This window comes from Sinocyclocheilus rhinocerous, unplaced genomic scaffold (assembly GCF_001515625.1).
Source record: "Sinocyclocheilus rhinocerous isolate Xijiao unplaced genomic scaffold, SAMN03320098_v1.1 scaffold1600, whole genome shotgun sequence".
Taxonomy (NCBI): Eukaryota; Metazoa; Chordata; class Actinopteri; order Cypriniformes; family Cyprinidae; genus Sinocyclocheilus; species Sinocyclocheilus rhinocerous.
In genome coordinates, this window is record NW_015665129.1 from 1,404,449 (window position 1) to 1,428,159 (window position 23,711).

At 37.2% G+C, this 23,711-nt stretch overlaps 2 protein-coding genes and 1 non-coding gene across 3 annotated transcripts in view; 1 reads left to right on the top strand and 2 right to left on the bottom strand.

The window, feature by feature from the left end:
• Positions 1-301: 301 nt before the first annotated feature.
• sypa (synaptophysin a) lies at positions 302-12,097 on the bottom strand. Its single transcript, XM_016542301.1, has 7 exons — positions 11,830-12,097; positions 10,136-10,201; positions 7,648-7,772; positions 6,043-6,241; positions 3,125-3,316; positions 2,661-2,979; positions 302-2,363 (listed from the first exon to the last, which is right to left on the bottom strand). Exons 1-6 carry the CDS (start codon positions 11,845-11,847, stop codon positions 2,695-2,697), a joined length of 885 nt encoding a protein of 294 aa, XP_016397787.1. The 5' UTR covers positions 11,848-12,097; the 3' UTR covers positions 302-2,363; positions 2,661-2,694.
• Positions 12,098-14,901: 2,804 nt separating this feature from the next.
• cacna1fb (calcium channel, voltage-dependent, L type, alpha 1F subunit) overlaps positions 14,902-23,711 on the bottom strand; it is a 44,810-nt gene continuing 36,000 nt past the window's right edge. Inside the window, 8 exon segments of the mRNA XM_016542257.1 lie at positions 14,902-15,511; positions 17,031-17,378; positions 18,388-18,500; positions 18,627-18,784; positions 18,884-19,006; positions 19,112-19,135; positions 19,239-19,498; positions 20,476-20,574. Coding sequence (XP_016397743.1) covers positions 15,245-15,511; positions 17,031-17,378; positions 18,388-18,500; positions 18,627-18,784; positions 18,884-19,006; positions 19,112-19,135; positions 19,239-19,498; positions 20,476-20,574 — 1,392 coding nt within the window. The 3' untranslated portion in view covers positions 14,902-15,244.
• Positions 20,746-20,818, top strand: trnar-ucg (transfer RNA arginine (anticodon UCG)). Its single transcript has one exon. It is a non-coding gene; the product is annotated as a tRNA-Arg (tRNA).

A 23,711-nucleotide genomic window follows, 5' to 3' on the forward strand; every position in this document is an offset into this window, starting at 1 on the left:
TGAAACTTATCAAGTGTTCCTTCCCGAGACCGGATGCTCTACCCTTATTCATACAACACCACAAAAATTTTGAAATTTTCAGTCTTCCAGTTTACTATAAAGTCATAACATTAAACATTTTGCATTATGTTATTTATATGAGGAAATAATCATTTGTTCTTCGTTATCATTAAATAGATAACTGATTTTCAGTTTTGCAAAAAAATAAAAATAAAATAGACAACATCCTATTTGATTGTAATTATTGAATCATAGAAGCAACAAAAATTATAATGATTGAATCACAGAAGCAACAAATACCTTTTTTTTTCAACAGGATAACTTATTCTTTATTGAATTTCCTTCGTGGATTCCATAGAACAATACAACCGAATTTCTGGATAATTTTGGTGATTGAGTTTTCAGCATGGTCATAAACATTTTCATCAATCTTCATAAACGCTAAGAATATATCATACACATTAAATACAGCACAACCCAAAGGCATCGAGAGTTTCACAAGACATATCAAACACCACTAACAACGGAGAAGTTGAGTAGCATATTAATTTGGAAGAGGGGAAGAGTGGGCCAGAGCAGAGAATGGAAGAGAAAGAGAGAGAAAGAGAGAGAGAATGAGGGAGGGAGAGACACGCTAATACATTTAGCAGGCCCTTGGCCTTCTACCCAAAAGCGAAACCTGGTTTTCCTCAAAGTCGCAGGCAAATTAAATAGTCTGAAAAAATATCAAATAGATAGTTATAAGTCTGGGTAAGCTTGCATTATGAGCATCTGATCATGCAATAATATAAAGGATCTCATCATAACAACATCTGCTGCATCAGCCCTAAATAAAACGATGATCAACTCTGGGAAAAAACTAATCTGGTGCATTTACTAGATTAATAAGATTAATACTCAGCATCCTTGCATCTGAAAGTGCTAGACTTTCATATATACTGTTTAAATACTATACAAAACAATAACTTTAAAGACTTTATTACATCAGTTAACCTGCCATAAACATGGTTCAAATGATACATTTTGCAGCTAATTTAAATGACCCCCTTGATTCCAGCCGAGAGGTCGAGCTATCATATACACCAGATATTTCTGATCATCTGCATTTCGAATGCTTGATCAAGCAGAAAAATCATCTAAACTGGCATTCCGGTGATGTTTTGATGCAAATCATGGGAATTTCACACTATAGCAGTTCATGATATCGCTTAAAGAATGAGCAGGTACTTTATATATATTTTTATATGTACATCTGAAAATATACCTCAATATCGCAGGCTTAAATCCTGTGATAATGCATATGCTTTTGAGAGAGGGAAACAAGAAAATATTGATGAAATTGAAACTGGCACGTATATCTACATTACTGACATCTCAACACACAGGATTGATCTCTCTATCCGGTGCTCACACAACACAAACAAAACCCCAGTCCATATATATATTTATATATCGATTTTTAGCATCCTCTAACTTAAACAGCACTACATCAACACAGCACTCAGATGCATTGTGTCATGAACAACCACGCTAATTCTGCACTGAGAACGCATGTGCTTTTCACAAGACAAAGATTTGAAAGAGAGAGAACTAAACAAAGTCAACATTTTCAGTCAGGAAATGAGAAATGCTTTAAGATACCCTTGACCGTTTTGCTTGCTGGTTGAAATAATGTGGTCCCTCCATGAGCCCTGGATGCTCCCCACCGCCTCAGTCTCAGTCACATCAGTGCTCCATCCCACCCATGAAGAAATAAAAACCAACAAAATACCCAACAAAAGAGGTGAACATAGAAATGGAACAAACTGTACCAAACCACGACCCACCAGAGGTAAACATTTCAAGGAACAAATTCTGTGGGGCTTTGTGAATTTTTTCACGTTATTGTTATTATATTTATTTAGGGTCTCAAAATGTAACTAGACTACAGTGGAATAATCCCATATATATCCTTAGGAAATATTTATATTTATATATATTCGTTTATAACGATATCTATACAGCACAGACAAATACATTCTCTCAAGTTTAGCATTACTATTGTCAACATCATCAATTCAAAATTCATATAGCAATAGGATTCATAGACTTTTTCATATTTTGGTACAGTATTCAAGTGTTTTGAAATTTGATCAAACTTTTTTAGTTGTATACATCACAATAATAAACAGCACATTAAAATTCCTCCGCTCTATCCCCCTCCCATCTATATGTGATTTTGGATTAGACCCCTTGCCCTTCCTCCCTCCCTCCCGCCCCCCTTATCTTTCACAGACGTAAGCACAGACGCACAAACGGAGAAGTGTGGGTTTGTGGGTAGGATTCAGGCACCACACTGCTAGAGTCACACGATCAACTTCTTTCTGTGGAGAGACAATGAGACACACTATTTGAGATTATCCTGAAATTAAAATTCGGGTCAATAACTGATCAATTCCATTCTATTTTGTCTAAATAAATATGAAATTTAGTAGTAAACAAGTGGATTTAAGGTTTAAATATTCACTTTAAGTGACAAGGTTTAAAGATTAACTTTAAGTGAGCTAAAAGGGATGCCAAAAACAGACTAAAAGCAAAAAAAAAAAAAAGGTGGTCAGGCATGATTAAACATCAGCCAATACTAAACCACTAACCAACTAAACCATATCAAAGCCACTCACCAGCCATCTCCTGCTTCCTCAGATATTTCTCCACTCACATCTGGTTGGAAAAGGAGGTGGGTGCCCCCTGCTGGTCATATCCACCCTGAACGTAGTCTCCACCTTGATTGTAGCCTTGCTGACTGTAATCGGGCTGGTAGCCTCCCTGGGAGCCGGCGTACGGGTCCTGCTGCCCATAACCTCCCTGCCCGTAGGAATCAGGGGCGGGCTGCTTCTCCTGAGCGGGCTGTTGGCGCATAAATGGTGCGATGATCCCGGTCTCCTTGAATACAAACCACAGGTTCCCCGTCCACAAGATCAGGTTGAGGAAGCCAAAGACCTGGAGAGAAAAGTAAATAAAAATAAGGTTTATAATTCAATTTAAAAGTTTGCTCTAATCACAAGAGAGACATTGGAAGACCTGCATAAAAATTAATTTTTATCAGTAAGGGAATTTCCTGTATGGCCAAGCAGAACTGACTCACCACAGAAGTATTAAGACCAGACATGACGGGGTCGTAAACTTCACGGCAGCGGTTGCCTTCCTGTTCACAAGCAGGGACCAGATCTAGAACCTTCTCTGGGTCTGTAGCTGTCTTGACATCAGACAAACCCTTCGCCCATGCTGCCGAGCTCACCAGCCACATGAAGGTGAATACACACGTCACACCAAAATCCTGCAATCGTATTATTTATATAGAATTATACGTAAATATATAGTCGGTAACACTTTAGAATACTGTTCCATCATTAATGAAGAACTACACAAGAACACATGAGTGTAGCGTCTGGACCAATCAGACACACCATTTTTCATTTGATTTAACAAATCAATTATTCATTAGATTAACAAACATTCACAGACCCCTCACCCAATAAACATACTGGGTGCCAAGATGTCTGTGAACGAGGCCCAGGACACTGGTTACCATGGCAACTCTGACACCTTTGCTAGACCAGATGCATTTACGACCTAATGGCATGTTTTCGCTACATGAGTAACGCAGTATTAGCACTCTAGTAGCTACTAGTATCTAACAAGAAACTCTGATTAAAGTAGTAAGTAATAGTGCTTAGTCGAATGTGGTTCACTATTAGCTAATCAGTAATTTTTTACTAATTTACTATTTTTTCATACCTCCCCAAGAACTACTAAAAAAACTGTATACAGGTTCATAGTTAATATGAATAATGCATAATGTATAATTCATTCTAAAGTGAAGGTCATGGTAACCCACTGGTAATGACTCAAGTATTACCAAATTCTTCAGAAGGAATGACTAATTATTTGGATCAGTATTCTAAAGTGAATAACATGATAATTCTCTAGTAATGACTGAAATCATTGTAAGCTTTTGAGGGTTTTGTAAAGAATTGGATAGTAATTATTCAGGTGTTACTACATCCTTCTAAAGGAATTACAACTTTTTTGGATCAGTATTCTAAAATGAAGATCATGATAACTCCCTAGTAATTACTAAAATCCTTGTAAACTTTTGAGGTTTTTGCAAGGTTCTGGTTAGTAATTCATTTTGCTAGATTTGGTAACACTTAAATCATTACTAGTGGGTTACCGTGATCTTCACTTTAGAATACTGATCCAAATAATTAGTAAATTCTTCAGAAGGATGTAGTAACACTTAAGTCATTACTATCCAAAACCTTATCTCAAAAGCTTACGATGACATCAGCCAAAATTAGGGAGTTGTCATGCTTTTCACTTTAGAATACTGATCCAAGTAATTAGTAGTTCCTTTAAAGGGGTCCTATTATGCTCTTTTACAAAGTCTTGATTTTGTTTTGTCGGCGCCTGGTCGGGAAATGTCATGCCCCTTACTATAGCCACCTGCGAGCTTCAGTGTAAATATTGCGTCAAAATCAAACCAATTTGAGCGCGATTTAAACCCGGATGATTGTAACCACTCTAAGTTCGTCTGCCTTGGGAAAGCTAGCGTGTCTCCCAAATCCCGGAAAATGTGCGTTGTAGTCCAAACGAGTCGTTCGTTGTAGTTTTTGAAAAGTGATTTCTGTTAAATAAAATATCTCCTTTTGAATTGGACTTTGAGCTTTGTAACTTTGCAGATTTTTTTTATGCTCAAACAGCAACATTACAGACTAACTAAAGTTGAAAAAGTCAAAAAGCATAATAGGACCCCTTTAAAAGGATTTGGTCATACTTGAGTCATTACTAGTGGGTTAGCATGATCTTTACTTTAGAATTAATCATACATTATGTATAATTCACATTAATTATGAACCTGTATACATTACTTCTTAGTAGTTCTCCAGGATATATGAAAAAATAGTAGTTATTGATTAGCTAATAGTGAACTACCAGTTTTAACTGAGCGCTATTACTTGCTAAATCATTAGTTAGTTAGTTAATAGTAGTTACTAGAATGTTAATAGTGCATTAGTCATTTGTTCCTGTGAAGTTATTCATTAACGATGGAAAAGTATTCTAAAGTGTTACCATATAGTCTAGTGTTGTATGAGACACTGAGCTGCTACATCAATAATTCACCCAGAATTCTAAATTCTATCTTTGTTTACACACCCTCATGTCATTACAAAGTCAATGCTAAAAAAAATCTGTAGCTCATAGTGACCAGTAAGGGCCAATAAGATCAAAGAGAAAAGAAAAAACAAAACAAAAGAAAAGCATCGAAAGTAGTCCATATCAAGGCCATAACCATCTCTTGAAGATTTTTAGAATGTTGAAGAAAATGCTAGGTCTAATTCTAGTAGAAAAGCAATCAGTTTGAACTATTCGCAAATATGCTCACATTCACTCTTATTTGTCTGCCTTAATGTGTCGAAAATGCAAAACATTTCTTGTCTCGTCACATTCAGTTAGGAATTGCACGAATAATGTAAATTATATCATATTTCCAATTCAAAACGGCCATTTTTGAGAAAAAAAGTCAAGTTGGATATTACTGTTGGTTTTTTTAACATTTCTATCGTAAAACAGTCAGATATTAAATGTTTCACTACTTCCATTTTACCTCGCTCTCTCAACGTTAAAACTGACGCTTGGTGCTGGAATTCACACTCTGCTACTGTGAACAGTAAACCCTTCTTACTTTGATTTGATTGGCTATCTCAGTCATTTTGGCACTGACAACCGCTGTTAGACCACTGAGACGGACCAGACTAAAAATAAATTTTTTAAAATCTTTTCTAAAAAACAGAGCGCTGCCTAATGGATTGCAGCAAAGCAGTACAAGAATTTCAAATATTGGGGGGGGGGCAATTTGGCCACTTCTAATTATACTTGTCCCCTTCAATGTCTACGGTGGTCTAATTTGAGTAAATAATAGCAGATTTTTAATATTTTGGGTGAACCAAGGTTTTAACAAACTGCTACCTTAGTGCTTATGTATTATAGAAGAAAACTTACAATCAGTGGTCCTTTATTGTTCTCGCGGTATTTCTCAAAGGCAAAGACATAGATGCTGAGAGCTGCCATGGAATACAGGAATGCAAAAACGGCTATGGTGACGAAGAACTCTGCTGAGGATGAGTAATCCCCAACCAGGAAGAAACGCTCAGTCTGGCCATTCTTGCAGGCAGGGGCATCAAAATACACTTGATGTAGCCTGAAGGAGATACAGGGGAACAGGGTTACTGAGAGAACAATAATACCTTCAAAGCTGGCCATCTCAGCACATTTACAATTTAGCCTAATTTAGAGTTACTATACCAAATCTCAATGGGCTGGAGAAACAGTTCACCTTGGATTATGAACCATGAAGAAAAGGAAAAAAAATTACATATTTAGTGTACTTGGGATTACAGACAACGCTACTTAAACGCTTAAAGGGGTCATATGATGTTGCTAAAAAGAACATTATTTTGTGTATTTGGTGTAATGAAATGTGTTTATGCGGTTTAAGGTTCAAAAAACACATTATTTTCCACATACTGTACATTATTGTTTCTCCTCTATGCCCTGCCTTTCTGAAACGCGTCGATTTTTACAAAGCTCATCAGTCTGAAAAAGCGAGGTGTGCTTCATATGACCCCTTTAACACTACGTGCTCAGAAGCACTAGAATTTAATAAAACAGGTTTCAAAATGGGGTTCAGAGAAAAATACTGTATATTAAAAAAAAGGACAGACAGACAGACAGACAGACAGATAGATAGATAGATAGATAGACAGATAGATAGATAGATAGATAGATGGTTTAAGCTGGTCCTTAGTTGGTCATGAACTGGTTTAAGCTGATTCTGAGCTGGTTATGAGCTTGTCCTGAGCAGGAGCACGTTACTTAGGACCAGCACATGACCAGCTTAAACCAGCTCATAACCAGCTTATAACCAGTTCAGGATCAGCTTAAACCAGTTTATGACCAACTAAGGACCAGCTTAAACCAGCTCAAACCAGCTGCCATGCTTCAAAACATACCTAACCAGCATATGCTGTTTTTTTCAACAGGGAAATAACTAAACAAATAAATGTTAACATTTAAAGAATTTAATCAAGATCTTCATAATATGAATAAAACCAGCCTGGTCTCATGTTTATACGTAGGTATTAATACGTAACATTTACAAGCACAAAACGTACACTTTTGTACGTTTTTATTAATGCTAAAACGTACAATTTAGACGTATTTCAATGTTTAAAACGTACAAATCGCTACGTATTTTTAGCTAAAAAACGTAAAAATATTTACGTATCTTAAACATAACATGATGCTATAAAATATTATATTTTACATAACAGTAATAAAAAACGTTACTAATTTTCCCACAAAGTATAAAAGGGTCTTACATACTGCATATAGTTGTGTTTATATTTTAGGAAGTGGGACCCTCATATCAGGGGAAAAAAGGAAAAACCGCAAATGATCAGGGGATCATTTGAAAACCCTTCCAAGTAAAGCACAAGAGGGTCTGACTTTGTACTGCATTAAAAGCTGTTCCTGAAAAAGTAAATGCATATTGATGAACAAGTAAAACTTTGATATGGTCACACAGGTCTAAAAAGACAGAGGTACCTGAAGGGATATTCAAAATCCACGTCTATTTTCAGGTCACTGTCTGATCTGTTTCTGCACTCCACGCTCATCCTGAAGGAGCCGGAGTAACTCCCACAGGTGGAGAATGCAAAGATGGCAAACACCTGGAAAAGAGGTTTATATTTATGCATTTGGCAGGTGTTTTTATTCAAATGTATTCAAGGTATACATTTTTTAAGTTCATGCATTTATGAAACAAGCCATTGCTAGCACCTTCTCTTTGCTTAACAAGTGTTTCACATATTTTAGTGACTAGAAGGTTGTTTTGACTACTAAGGTCAAGGTTTGGGACTGAAAAAAAGAAACAGAATGCTTTCTATACATTTTCATCTGAAGACTCACATTCACACATCAGGACTGAAATTTGTGAAGACTGGTGCAAATGTGATAATGTCATATTTTACACATAAACATTGTTTACTGTAGGAGGTGTGTATGAATGCAATTAAAATACAGACTAAATAAACCAAATGAAAGCATCTTTCACCATGTGACACCAGCATCCTGACATGGACATAAGCACATTATTTTTCCTTTCAGGATTAAGAGTCATAGAGATGACTTATGGACTTTGCCTGGTGGAGGGACTGAATGGAGAATGAAGCTATTAAATTTCACTGAGATACTCTGCCATCTGTCATATAGCTGAGCTGGGCTCTGTTATGAACCCAGGAAACATCACGGGAGACTAAAACAACAGGCAAACATCAAGCCACAGTAAACCATGCTAAACAAGGCAGACCAAACAAGTCAAATGAGGCCAAGAGAACAAAAACATCTAAACAAAGACTGATAACCAACTGAGTAACTTAACCATAACAATACATACGAATGCAATTATTGTACAAACAAAGCAAAAAGCCTTAACAACTCGTGTTAGAAAAAACAAATCACATAGCCTAGTACCCACCAGACCAGACAAGGTCCAAGAGAGACAATTAAATAATTAGTCAGGCAGGCTACACACTACACAAGACAGACCAAACAAATCAAATCTGATCTAAATCAAACAAAATCATATCAGCTCACATTACCAAGCCCAGAAAAGACTGATCCCAGACAGAAACCAACCCAAATTAACTAAACTGAATTTCGTGGTTCAGTGAATCAATTAAACTGAGCAAATGTATCAAAAAGTAAGCTTATTAAATAAGTTATTATACACAAAAACGCTGATTTGGAGAATTTTAATACGTCCAAACAGTTCTGTATTACTTAAATAAATAGATAAATTATCTTGAATTATTAGAATGTTGCTTGTTCTACTGCAAGAGAGAGTACAGACAGATATACAAATGTGGTCTTGTTCAACATTTTACCATAAAGTCTGTTATTTGATGCCATTTTCACTTTGTACAAAGTGAAGAAGCACTGTGTGACCAATAGAGGGCACTAATATTCTGCAATTGTGCGTGTTCTCCCGCGTTCACGGTGTGTTTACGGTGCGTTTACCCTGGAGCAGATTTAAACGTTTATTAAAATAATAGCAGATATCTCTACTGTGGTCATTCAGAAACAAAGCATATTTCCAACTGTAATTGTGTGTAGGCTATATACGTTAATTATATTGGCCATGGCATGGCCTTGCCTGAATGAAGGCAGTACACAACAGCTACAAAATTATACTGCACTTTTAAATAAACTAATATAATATAAAATGTTCAAATGTCAAATTACACAGTACAGGAACATCATAAATGATTGTGGTAAAACCTCCTTAATTTTTCTACTAGGTTGCTTCAAAAGTGAAATAGAAACCTTGGTGCTATTTAACACAAAATAATTCAATAAAATGTATTAAAATAAGTCATTAAGTGTATTTGTATGATTTAAAAGGAACTATTACGTAACTAGCATATGTTGTAGGCCTACTTAAATGTTATGTATTACTGCTGCCAGTTTATTTACAAGTGATTTAGATTTCAAACACACACAAATCTATGTTTTTATGTTACAGTTATATTAAACTGAATCTCCTCTGGGATGTGTAGGCCTACTGTATGTGTAAAGTAGTAAGTAAGCTTATGGTAAAATGGTAACCAGTTACAGCTTTTAAGAATCCAGCTCCTAAACCAAGCCAAAGTCCCTTTAAGCCGGGTATTCTATAGTCTTTGGACAAGCTGAGGAAATTACTGACCATATAGAAACCAAAAAAGAAAATCATTCGAGCTGCAACAGACTGCGTATTGTGCAGGAAGTGTTAAGTCTACTGGTGTTGAATGCTTCCATATGTAGGCATGTTTGATTAACAAGTTGAAGTTTTTACATACTGTATGTCTTAGATATATTATATAGATCATATGAAAAGTGACAGTATCATTTCACCATGTTTGGATATAGGATATGTCGCTTCTCAGCTTTAATACATGATGGACATCTGTGCTTTCTAGTTCTTCTAAGTAAATTAATTTATGTATATATATATTTATGTATATATATATATACATAAATATAAATTAGAACTTACCCATTCTAAGGCTTTGATGAAGCCCAAAGGGACTTTCAGCACCCTGAACTGCCCATTGGCAACCAACTGTCAAAAAAACAACATTTGAAAAACGTTAGACAAACAGATAGACAGACAGACAGACAGATAGATAGATAGATAGATAGATAGATAGATGAAAGTGTTATGGATGATGCGTCTTCACCACGATGACTCATAACACAAACAGGCCCCATCGCTCATATAAGAGTCAATTTATTTTGAAGCGATTGTGAAACCTACGCATAGCATCTGCTACTGAAAAGCCATCGTCGAAAGAACAAAACAAAAACCTATCAAAGCAGTAACAGGAGGAAACGAAAATTATTATTTCAAGTCATAAATTCTTTATATCTCTGAAGCTGAAAGCAAAGGAAGGGAAGGTGAGTCTCGAGGACCTTGAGCCATGGCCAGATCGCCTGCGCGCGCGTCACCGCCATCTCCGAGCCCCAGAGCTTCCGAACAGCAAGCGACAGAGATTTCTGAAACCATTTTGCACGCCAAAATCTAAAAAACGATGGCTCTAGCAATCTGGAAAAATGCAAGGCCCTTAATTGAGGACAAATATATTAAATGTGGCGCTTAAATTTTTCTGAAACCATTTTGCACGCCAAAATCTAAAAAACGATGGCTCTAGCAATCTGGAAAATGCAAGGCCCTTAATTGAGGACAAATATATTAAATGTGGCGCTTAAATGTGACCGTTTTTCTGCTTCATGCATGATGGCATTATTGATATTTGGAAATATGTGCTCATCAGACATTTGGTCTGTGATACTGATTTTATTCGGACATAGTGACGTAGGAAGGTGCGGTTTTACACGACACCATTGTTTGCCCGTGAGGATGGTCCTCCTTTAAATCATGCAAATACAAAAATAAATCAATCGATCAACGATTTAGATCTCCTCTTTACGCTATTTAATTATTAATTGCAATATATAATATTGGCCTACACACGAATGCAGTTTACATCCCCTTGCAAAAATGTGCATCAGATAATGTTCTGTAAATATACGCATCAATAACTAATATATGCTTGTGTGTCATATTCAGTAGACACCGATTTCTCGATCCCTGCCTATATTGCCTAATATTAATTAATAAATAATAATAATAATAATAATAATAATAATGAGACAGAAGGGCCTGGGCTTATAGCTGAAAGTCACACAGTCACAGTATTGGGATGGAAGTCAGCTGCCATTTTAAAAGCTTGTCTACGAGCGTTATCTTCATGTGATAAAGGGCCTCGTGCATTCCCTTTGATGTTACGCTTTTGCATTAAACGTAAATGTAAAATTACAAAATATAATTTGATATCATACCAATAAACGTGCATTTAGTAAATGTATAATAACTGCATGTATCACAACCCTCTAACAAATCGAGCGCTTCATCAGATCTGTATAAAATACTCTACATCAACCATAACGGCATGCATGTGTTTAAAACGAAGATATAGGATGTCACGAAAGAAAGCCCCTTGAAATACTGTATCAGTGAACAGACGGACAGCATCAGCAGGGCACCTCTCCCTATAAGAATTTTCCACCATCATTTCTAAGCGCATCTTTATCGTATACAATGAATGCCTGCCTGAAAGACAAACAAAAACATATACATATAAACACAGACATAATATACTAAAATCATTTTGAACCCGAATGCCCTACCTGATTTACAATATCCATGTTAGTCGCCTGCTCGTAGACAGGAGAAACAGCTATAATCGGGGGGAGGCAAGTGATGGAAGCGGAACAGCCCACGGAGGGGGAGGGAAAATCAAACAGAACAGCAGCTTCAGTTGCGTCACTCACGCGCTTCGAGAACGAGAAGGCGTTTTTGGTGTGCAAAGAGCGGGATGAACCGACCGACGCTGATCGCAGTAGAGCAATGAGATCATTAACCTGTCACAATTTACGTGCTTCTTCTAGCTGTATCTTCAGTAATGCTCTCAAATATGATATTTCCCCCTCTAACGAGTTGTTGTTTCGATGGCAGGCTGCTCGCGCTGCAGAAGCCGTAAATTATGAATGTGATTGATCACTGAACACCAGATACGGCGGCCACTAAGTGCTGAGATTGAATTAGATAGTTTCATTTTGCAGTGGTTCGGTGGAACGTTAAGATGCCATTTGGGAAATAATAACTATTCATGAGCGTCTTCAACAAAAACATCACCGTTATGAATAACTAGATCTACAGGTGCATCTCAATAAATTAGAATGTCGTGGAAAAGTTCATTTATTTCAGTAATTCAACTCAAATTGTGAAACTCGTGTATTAAATAAATTCAATGCACACAGACTGAAGTAGTTTAAGTCTTTGGTTCTTTTAATTGTGATGATTTTGGCTCACATTTAACAAAAACCCACCAACTCACTATCTCAACAAATTAGAATACTCCATAAGACCAATAAAAAAAAACATTTTTAATGAGTCTGCGTGCATTGAATTTATTTAATACACGAGTTTCACAATTTGAGTTGAATTACTGAAATAAATGAACTTTTCCACGACATTCTAATTTATTGAGATGCACCTGTACATGAGAATGATGTAGGACTGTGTGGATATTCTGGAAAGACAGTTGCTAACTCAGGATTTCACTGGGCTAAAGAAGATGCCATGCTGGAGGCCTGTATCGAACTTCATATTTTCTACTTCAATCTTGTTAAAATTTCATAATGAACCCATACTATATTTATTAAGATCTTTCACAGTAAGTAAGGAAGGTGTGAATAGAATGTTCTCCTTGTGGGAAGTAACCAGTTGGACTGACAATGATGACTCATACACTATTTTTAGAGAAGGAAAAAAAAAACACCCGTTTAATAAAGAAATGCTAAAACAGGAAAATATTTCTGAAATCTCAGCTAAAAAATCTTGAAAAGAAAAAAGAGCACTTGCAGAATATTTGCTATTGTGAGAATTAAATAGATTTTTTAAAATATCCATAATGTATTTTATATGTTTAATCTGATATTTTAGCTATATTTAATAATATTATTAATTAAATAACATTTAATTCTGATATATACAATTTTGTAATATAACAACATGTCATAATATGTATGTGGAAAATGGAAAATGAAGGGAAATTATATTTTTCGAATAATCATTTGTATGGGAGTTTGCAGCAGTGACAACAGCTATAAATAAACACACACTTCTGGCAAAGATTGAATTTGCATATTTACTTATATTCACATTTTATGCAGAACAGTGTTGTGAATGTTAACTGGTATATTAAAAAAAATTCTAAATTTCACATAAATAATTTCCAGGAAGCTAAAAAAAAAGTAGTTTTCTGGAGTAGGGGGCCTACTGTAATGCTGTAGCTGAGGGGCCTCTGGTTATCGTAAGGCACCCCTGGTGGTGTGTAAACTGTAGATTATGAATTCTAATCATACTGTAAACAGTCTTTACATATACACCTTCCATAGTTTGAGGTCAGAGAGACATCTGGCTGTCTTAAACCTTTTCTAAATTCCCTTGATAGAGAACACTAAATATTAAGCATATATCTTTCCTCTGGCCAAACAATTTGGGCACATATCTAATAAACACATATAAAGCAACCCAAGTGGAACCTGAACCCACAATCTCCAGCTCCAGAAGTTGATGCCTTATTAGGCCACTGGGCCTTGACATGATTTGCTGCATTTTGTATTACAAAATGGCTTTGCAAAAAGCTTTCCCACAAAATGGCTAAGTTGGCTAGGTTTTCACAATTAAAAATGGCCACGACTCTCCATGATATTATAAAAATGACAGATTGCAATGAGTGGAAACATTTCAGCTTTATATTTGTTTACAAATGTAATTCAGAATTTAATAAACTCTCATTCAATCTCACATACAAATCTTTAGATATTATAATATTCCATGTGAAGTGGTTATATTAATATTGTTCTGTATATTTACACTAATGAAGTAAAATTGTTGGGGAAGGGAGCAAATGCTGGGGATTACATAGAGATGTGGTATGACAGACAAGTTCACATCTGCAATCTGTCGTCATTTATTTTTAGAAAATGTTCAGTAATTTTTATTTTTACTGTATGAGACCCATGAATAGGGCACAGTGATCACTGTTTCTGTGGCTGTTCTATGGATATGATCAGTAAAAGGAATCTGACAAGACTAAAGTGGCTAGGCATATCAACAACATTTCAAAATCAACCACATGTATAAAACTGGAATAAAAAAAATGAAAACAAACAATTAAATAATAATAACAAAATACAAAATTAAACAACTTTAAAAAAAAAAAAAAAGACTTGTTTTTTATTTTATTGTCCTAAAAAAGTATCCTTGAAATTCCAGCCAGGCTCTGTGCAACCCAACAGAAGTAATTTGTTTCTCCTTAACAGTGTGCTTTTTGTTCCAATATCTTATTTTATTGTCCTAAAAAAGTATCCTTGAAATTCCAGCCAGGCTCTGTGCAACCCAACACAAGTAATTTGTTTCTCCTTAACAGTGTGCTTTTTGTTCCAATATCATGTTTTATTCTAAAATGTAACTTTAAGCTGGAATTGGAGTAAAGACTGAACCCATATTCAAAGACGATTAAACAATACTGGAGCCTATCATGGAAAACTGTGGGGGAAAAATACACACATATACACAAAATGCGAGACAAACCTGTAAAATGATTAAAACTGTTAATATTTCAATTATTTATTAAAGTTCTTAAAATATTTATTTGAATAATTTAAAATACTGTATATATTTTAGGTAGGAGAATCCCTCTGTAAATGACGCTTAAAAATAAACAGACAAACATAAGAATGATGGAGTAAAAACACATTAACAAATATAAAATGTTCAACAAGGTAAGCTGTTTATAAAACGAGTCCTTTCAGAGATCTGAATTTAAAGAATTTAAAACTGCCATGTTGACAGGGTAAACTGGAGCTGGTTTCTTTCACAGACTGAGTAAGAACCGGTCACAATATTTCAGAACTAAACCACCATTCTCAGCAGAGTCTTTCTGTGACTCAGAGCAGCATGACCAATGTGATTGGTCAGTCAGGATTCTGTTGCTCCACCCACTGGCATCCTGATCAGCTCTTTTTCTGTTATTCAAAAAGATGTAACACAAGTCATCTCATCAGCCAGTTCCTCTTCCTCGTGGCTCCTGATGGGCTCCTCGTCACTGTATATGGGCCCCATGTCTGTGTGGTTCAGGAAGCCTTGACTCTCCCCTGAGCCCCCACGACTCAGGAGATCACTTGCAGCACTTTCCATCTCATCTATGGTCATGTGACAGGCATCTGCAATCTCACGCTTGGCAAAGGCTACAAATTTTGGGTCCTTGGCATACAATCCCAAACCCTCAGAGATCAAGATCTGAGGAAGGCAAAAAGAGAAAGATCTGGAGTGACTAATGGCACTATACATGTCAAACTCAGATGACATACAGTATATATTACCATTCACTCTTACCGTGGTCTGTAAGATTTTTTTTTTTAAAGGGGTCCTATTATGCTCTTTTACAAAGTCTTGATTTTGTTTTGGGGGTGTACTAGAACAGGCTCTCATACTAGGTTGTTCGAAAAACACATTATTTTTCACATATTTTACATTATTACACCTCTATACATATAACACCTCTCTCCTCAGTCTGGCATGAACGGCTCGAATAGTTCCTGTATCAAATGAAGGCCCGCCTTCTGAAATACGAAATGTGCTGTGATTTGTTAGCTGGGCCAGTGTGTGTTGTGATTGGCAGCACTCGGCGCCTGGTCGGGAAATGTCATGCCCCTTACCATAGCCACCTGCGAGCTTCAGTGTAAATATTGCGTCAATATCAAATAAATTTGAGCGCGATTTAAACCCGGATGATTGTAACCACTCTAAGTTCGTCTGCCTTGGGAAAGCTAGCGTGTCTCCGACATAGTGATAACACTCGTTGCTTTCTCTAGTGCAGCTCAACCAGGTCTCGTCCCATTCGTCGATCTTTGTGATATCACAAATCCCGGAAAATATGCGTTGTAGTCCAAACGAGTCGTTCGTTGTAGTTTTTGAAAAGTGATTTCTGTTAAATAAAATATCTCCTTTTGAATTGGACTTTGAGCTTTGTAACTTTGCAGATCTTTTTTATGCTCAAACAGCAACATTGCAGACTAACTAAAATTGAAAAAGTCAAAAACGACAAAAGGACCCCTTTAAAGAAATTAATATATTTACTAAGCAAATATGAATTAAACTGATCAAAAGTGACAGTAAAGACATTTATAATGTTACAAAATATTTCTATTTCTAAAAAATGCTGTTTTTTTAAATTAATTCTATCAATCATAGAATCCTAAAAATGTATCACCAACTGTTTTCACTATTGATAATAATAAGAAATGTTTCTTGAGCATTGTTTTAGCATATTTGAATGATTTCTGAAGGATCATGTGACACTGAAGACCGGAGTAATGGCTATTGAAAATTCAGCTTTGCCATCACAGGAACAAATTACATTTTAAAATATGTGAATATTATTGTATTACATTATATTTTTTACAATTATTTTATTAAATATATTACATACCATTATTTTACTAGATACATTTTTTATAATATAATGTCCATAGATTTAAAAGAATATATAAATATTATATATCTAAATAAGTTATCAAATTATATTATATTATAGCCTACATCTCACACAGCAGCATTGCTAATTTTATGAAGAGCTCCTGTGTTTGCTTAGATGTTGTGAAGCTACGGTTTCTGTAATGTTCCCTTGATGTTGCCTTAATGTTGTTTTAGTTGTAACATGTATAATGTTACTGCAATATTGATGTAGTCAAGCTGTAATGTGTCCATAATGTTATTGCAATGTTGCTCTCATGTTCTAGTGTTTCTCTGCTCCTACCGCTTCTACCAGACTGTCAGCGCTGGCTCTCTTCTCGCTGTAGTGAGGACTGAGTTGGGTGGGGACTCTGAGGGTGGTGTAGGCTCGATACGGCTGCCCCCCTCCACCCGTAGAGGGTCCCGAGTACCATCCCGAACTGGGATGCCGAATCGACGCAGGCACTCCGATGGCACTGGCCTTTTTGTCCCAGATGCCTACACTTCCAGCCCCTCCTGCTCCCTCCTCCTCTACCAGGATAAGGGGAGCGTAAAGGAGACGACCCCGTTGAGGGCCGGTGTTTGCCCAGGATGCTGTTGAACCCGTGGACGATCTAGCGCTGCTGCGACGAGAATCGTAGCTGCCGCATCCCTAAGAGGGAGAGAAAGAAACAGACTGAGTCAGATAGGTTCTGTTCAAACTCACTTTCATAATGTTGTGAAGGGAGTCACTTGAGTTATAAAAAGCAGTTGACAATCAGGAACTGTGTGAAGATAAGGTGTTTCTTCAACTACAGGCAAGTTGCAAGTTGAGGCCTTTTGGAAAATAAAATCCTTTTCAAGCTTGTTTAAGCTTGCTCTGCTGAGACTAATTTCACAATTAACATTTTATGCATCCTAAATACATAAAAATCAAATATTTTCACACAAACATATTTCACATATGGTCACATATTATCACAACAATTTAGCCCCTAATAACTTTTTCAAATATGTATTTACTGAGCAGTGCTAGCGAAGCACATACTTGAGACTGATATGCGAGACATAATATGTAATATATAAAAATAAGATATATACATTTATTTAGCAATTTGTTTGTTTTCATAGTTGTTCAAATAATTCTTATTTAATATTTCAATTGAAAGTCTGGGCCTGGGAAAAGGGTAAAACTATAAAATCAAATGCATTCGAAATGCAGAAAAAAGTTTTAATATGATCTTTATGTAAAATAAAAGTGCAACCAATTTTTAATAAATGTTTTAATTTATAATCCATGCCACCTCATTCAGTGAATAAAACATATACTGTATACAATATAATAAATAGAATCTGTGTGTGCCTAAATACTCTAGTATGTGCATTATGAAAATTATGTAACTGTAACATTGGAGAAAATGTAAAAACAAAAAGAACACATTGGTAACACTTTATTTTAAGGTGTGCTTGTTACACATATTACGTGTACTTACTATTATAATAAAAATTAATTACATGCAAGTAACCCTAATCCTAACCATATAGTAAGTACATGTAGTTCATTAATATTACTCAGTACTTAAATGTATAATTCCACTGTAACAAGGACACCTTAAAATAAAGTGTAACCAACACATCTGATAGTGTGTCATGGACAAAAAATGATATATTGTTATCATTACCTGTGAACGCGCTCTGCAGGGTGGGGAGCTCTGATGGTACGTTCCTGGGATGGGCAGATCATCGCTGCTACCTTGCCTTCTTAAACACTGTATGTTAAATGAAGACTTTCTCCCTGAGAAACAGACAAAAAATAATGCAAAGCAGTGAAATGTATAGATTAAGTACAACCCTTTATTACATAAACACAATATTCTAAATAATAATTACTAAATAAACATATCACAATTGATGATTTTACCAGTAGGCGTTGCAGGCAGCAGGCGTCTCTGTGCTGTCCTCCTGCCTTCACCATAACTGTTTCCATAATGATTACCGTAGACAGGGTGTCTCATAGAGTGTCCATCATACATGTCTCTATGTCCCGGGAACATTGTGCTGTCCTCTGGATAACCATGCCTGAGGACGAAAAAGATTTGATGTATTATAATCCATAAAGTTAATCAGCTTCCAAATATGAATTCATTCATTCAGGCACAGGCAAAACTTTATGAGTACCTTTCTCTAGAGATGACGCTCTCGCTGTCCTCATCTTTTCCATAGAAGCGCTGCTCTCCAGGGTACTCACCGCCTTCCTCTCGCCGAGATAGCGGAGAGGAGAATCTGTCCCTGGAGTCCCTCCTGAGGGAGAAAAGAGGAAACCTGCAGTCAGCAGGAGACTGAGAGAACAGCAGACAGGAACAGAGAAGGGTAAGGGTGGTGCTGCAGACAATGCTGAATGCTTACCTTGGGTATTTGTAGTATGATGATCTATCAAACAAAGAAAAACAGTATGTAAAATAAGTGACCAATAAATTACATAATTAATATGAGGTATAATATAAATAAATGCAGTGGAAACAACTAGATTTACCTCCTAGGCAGCTGGTCAATCACACCATTCTTGTGTTGGTAATGAAAGGAGGAACGCATGCTGTCTCTTCTTCTGAAATTCTCGTGTTCCAAAGCACCGTTCCCGTTCTGTGTTTTTGCTAAGGAGCTCCTACGTACCAGTCCCCCGTTCAAGATGCCTTCTCCTGAGACAGGAACAGGAGCACCGCTGGGAGTAGTGGCCAAAGAGGAGCGCCGGCTTTTGCTTGAGGGCTCAGCATGGCCTGCATAGCCATTTTCATTCTAAGAGGCCAGCGATATGACAGAGAGAGAGAAAAAAAACTGAATATTGTATTAAAATATATGTAATGCAACAACAAAACACTCCAAATCATAGCCATTTTTTAAAATTATATATATTTATAAATTATATTTACAATTATATTTTGAAAACATAACATTAAATTAGTCAGAAGTGACAGCAAAGACATTTATAATGTTACAAAAGATTTATATTTCAAATAAATGCTGTTCTTTTAAACACCCTATTTGCATTCTGTTTGCAATAATAAGAAATGTTTCTTGGACACAAAATCAGCATATTAGAATGATTTCTGATGGATCATGTGACACTGAAGACTATGTAAGAATTTGCTTGTGGCTGAACCTATACAAAAACAAAAGCAAGTCGAAGCGCAGTGGCCTAATGGATAAGGCATTGGCCTCCGGTAATGTGGGTTCAAGTCCCACCTGGGTTGTAAGTCTTTTGGTCACGTTGCTAACATTGCAAGTACTCACAACACTTTAAAAGTGTGCTGCAAAAATGACTACTAATAATTACTCAACTTACATTACAGGTGGTGCACTTTAAGTAAGGAAAGCAACTATTAGCAATCATGCAATCTATGACTGACGTGTAAACAAATTATGCACCTAGATATATGATGAATGTTTAGGGAAGGGAATGCAATAGTTTATGCTCATTTCATGAGCATTTCACCAACCAAACCACAACATCTACACCTACACCACAAAACCCTCTGCCTTAACTTCCATTCATTACCTGATATCTGCTCCTGCCTGGTACTCAAATGACCATTCGTCTCAATAGACCAAGTGCCTCATTACTCTGAATAATCATCTAATCCTTCTGTCTCATGGACTATTTTCTATTCAGCAAATGTATAAGATGAATTCAGTGTGATTCAGTTAATTGATTGAAAAAAAAGAGTAATTAAATTGTGCTCCAAAATAATATTGATGGTCCAAATGATAGGCACCTTATAACGAGCATCATCCTCCTCTTGCTCCTCCTCCAGATCTTCGTTCATGGCCAGTCTCATTTCTGGCACAAGGTCCTGCAGAGTTCGCAGCCCCGCCTGACACAGATGCACGCGGAAAGAGACAGGCACCACAGTATATATGCAGCTCAACAAATCACCAAAAACACAGAGGAAAATACATGTAAACAATTTAGAAACCACTCAATGCTGTTCAAGCAGTTTATCAGGTAAGATTTTAGGCATAAAGGCTGCTTTAAACATGAGAGGGGCCCAGTGGCCTAATGGATAAGGCATCAGCCTTCGGAGCTGGGGATTGTGGGTTCAAGTCCCTCCTGGGTCGCAAACTATAAAATTTGTGTGCAACAGAAAATAGAAGTTGAAACTGCAGTCCTGCTTGATGAATTTGCTGAGATCATGTGAGAAGGACTGAGGCTGTAAACATAACGATTGGTAATTTAAAACCAAGTAAGACTAGAAGAGAAAAATCAAGACTGTTATGTTATCAAGGCATGTGCTTACGATTACAGAGACTAACTATCAAATTTGTAAGAAGGCCTAATGGATAAGGCATCAGCCTCTGGAGCTGGGAATTGTGGGGTTTAAGTCTCACCTGTGTTGCAAACCTTACGTTGAAATTGTAGAAAACCTGATATCATCAACCTGTCAAAGCTTAGCTGTCTGTTAAATGATGAAGTTGAAGCAAGTCTTGATGAATTATGGCAATCATATGAGATGGACTGGGGTTGTGAACAAAACAAATGACAATTTAAAACCAAATAGGGCTAAAAGAGAAGGTGACAATACTGTTGTTTTCATGGTTAGAATTATTGACTGAGACTACATGGCTGTCAGGGATCTGGAAGGAGGACTCAATCACAGAGTGAGTGACAAGGGTTTATTACAAAACAGAGAGTTACAAAAGGGTAGTCAAGTGTGCAGGTGATTCAACGGCAGGAACACACAGTTAACAGAGAAAGAGAGAGCTAGGGAACGCCACTGGGACAGCCTTGGACATCGACTAGCAGAATAGCAGCAGATGAAGTGGCAAGACCAGGCAGATGGAGAAGACAGAGCAAGGCACCAGCTGAGCTCAGATACTTGTTGACCGCAGACTCTGAAGCGGACCAAGTACCAGGCAGTGATAACCAGTGGCAGGAACTCACGGGAACAGGTCAGGACAGGAACTCTAACAACACAGAGACAAGACAGGACAAGGCTCCACAGGAACACAAATTACTCCAATGCAAGCAGGGGGGTAAATAAAACAAAAGAACTGATAAAAAGTAAAGTAACAATAAATAAGAAATAATGACCAATTTAACCAACACAACTAACTTAATGAATATCAAACTAAAATGCAGAACAAAAGATCAGGACTAGAAGAACTGAATAAATACTAAAATAAAGGCAAAAGGCAAAAACAGTCAAAATGCAAAAAAAGGAGCAAGACAAGAACATGGAACTACAAAGGACTAGACAAGACAAGGGCACAAGACCAACCAGGAAGGGAGACAGGAACACATACTCAGCCACATCCACAGACAGAGACAAAGGCTGCGTTCCAGTCTGTTTTTTATGCCCTTCACTCGCTAACTTCCCTCCGTCTTGTTTACTCGGATGTATGTCATTGATTACGTTGCATGAGTGCCCACTACTGGTGGAACCCTTGGAATGGGCTGAAATGGAACGTACTAAGCCTTTGATCACTTAGAATCAGCTATGGAGTTGGTTTATTGTTTACATGTTTCCCCTTACGAATTTGTTTGGTGTAGCATTCTATATGTATATAGATATGCTAGGGCTGTTATAAATGTAAAAAAAAAAAATCATTTATATATTATAGAGTTGTTTGGGGTGGGGATAAATTAAACGCGATCTGCGATGACGTCATAGTCGTGTTGCATTGTGGTCTATGGAGCGAGCGGACTGAAGTGTGCATATGAAGCAGACTCGCTCCCTCGGTCAAAATTGAGGGCTCGAGGGTCTGTCCATATAAACTTCCCTCATCCACTTGACGAAGTGGAACGCACTTCAAAATGGCGTAAGTGGGTAAGTGCTTAGGGAAGTTCGCGAGTGAGTGTCTAAAAGTGAACTGGAACGCAGCCCAAGACAGTGACAGGAGGGGTGAGAATGACCACTAACTGGCAAAGACAAGAGGGCAAGGGGGCCTATTGCCTTGTCCAAATACCCACACTTGCGGTCTTTGCACTTGACCACTTGACAACTTATATGACGTATTTCCTGTATTTGGCCCAAGTGTTGAAGTGAGGATGAAGACCACAAGTGTGTGTCGAACTTTTCATTACCTAAGCCTCGAATAGTGCTCCGGAGCGGTATTCAAGACAGTGTGGATTTAGTGTGCATTAATGGCACTGCGCTTTGCCATTTTTATGACCTGGGACAGTCTTGCGCACTTACTTCCTGTCGCGCGCACGCGCTCTCAAGTGGCCAAGACCGCAAGTGTGGGTATTTGGACAAGGCATATAAATGGGGAGGAAAGCACATGAGGAACAGGTGGACGCAATCAAGTAAATGAGGGCAAGACAAGGGCTAAACAAGGGGGGCAGGACAAGAGGAGCACATGGCCAACATAGACAAAGACAGTAGTGATGGGAAGTTCGGCTCTTTTCAAAGATTCGGCTCTTTTGGCTCGGCTCCCTTAGAAGAGCCGGCTCTTACAGCTCCCAAATGGCTCTTTATTTAGTATCACTCTGAGCCTTCTATTTTAGCCCAATTTAGCAAGTGTGAATGGTTTGTGTGTTGGCAAGCAATTTTTTATTCAGTGTTTTCATAAAAGCCTTTTGTTACAAAAAAAATACACATATACTATTATTTAACATTTTAATAAAACTTTAATTGAACAATTGAACACAGAACCACAGCAAACAAATAAATAAAGGCAAAAGTCTTAACAATTTAGACACTTTAGTCTTTAGTGCAGGTTGGCATTCAGAAATATCAGATGCCTCAGCTTGGGTGTGCTGATGCGATTTCTCCTCGCTGTGATTATTTGTCCTGTTTTTGAGAAGACTCTCTTTGAGGGGACCGATATTGCAACAATGCAGTGTCTTCCTACCTTAACCAACGCGCTTGCGTTTAAATCCGGCTCCCCTGTCCCTCTCTGTTGCTCTGTGTACCTGGCCTGTACCACTACACTCGCTATCTTCGGAGCTTGTGTCCCCATTCCTTCTTTCACATAATGGTATGATCCTAGTCTGTCCTCCCATGTGATT

Bases quoted from the DNA above. Each gene is read 5' to 3' on its own strand.
- sypa (XM_016542301.1), bottom strand. The intron at 6,242-7,647 runs GTACCTCTGTCT...TATCTCCTTCAG, and splicing joins GATTTTGAATATCCCTTCAG to GCTACATCAAGTGTATTTTG. The intron at 2,980-3,124 runs GTGAGTCAGTTC...TTTTCTCTCCAG, and splicing joins CTGGTCTTAATACTTCTGTG to GTCTTTGGCTTCCTCAACCT.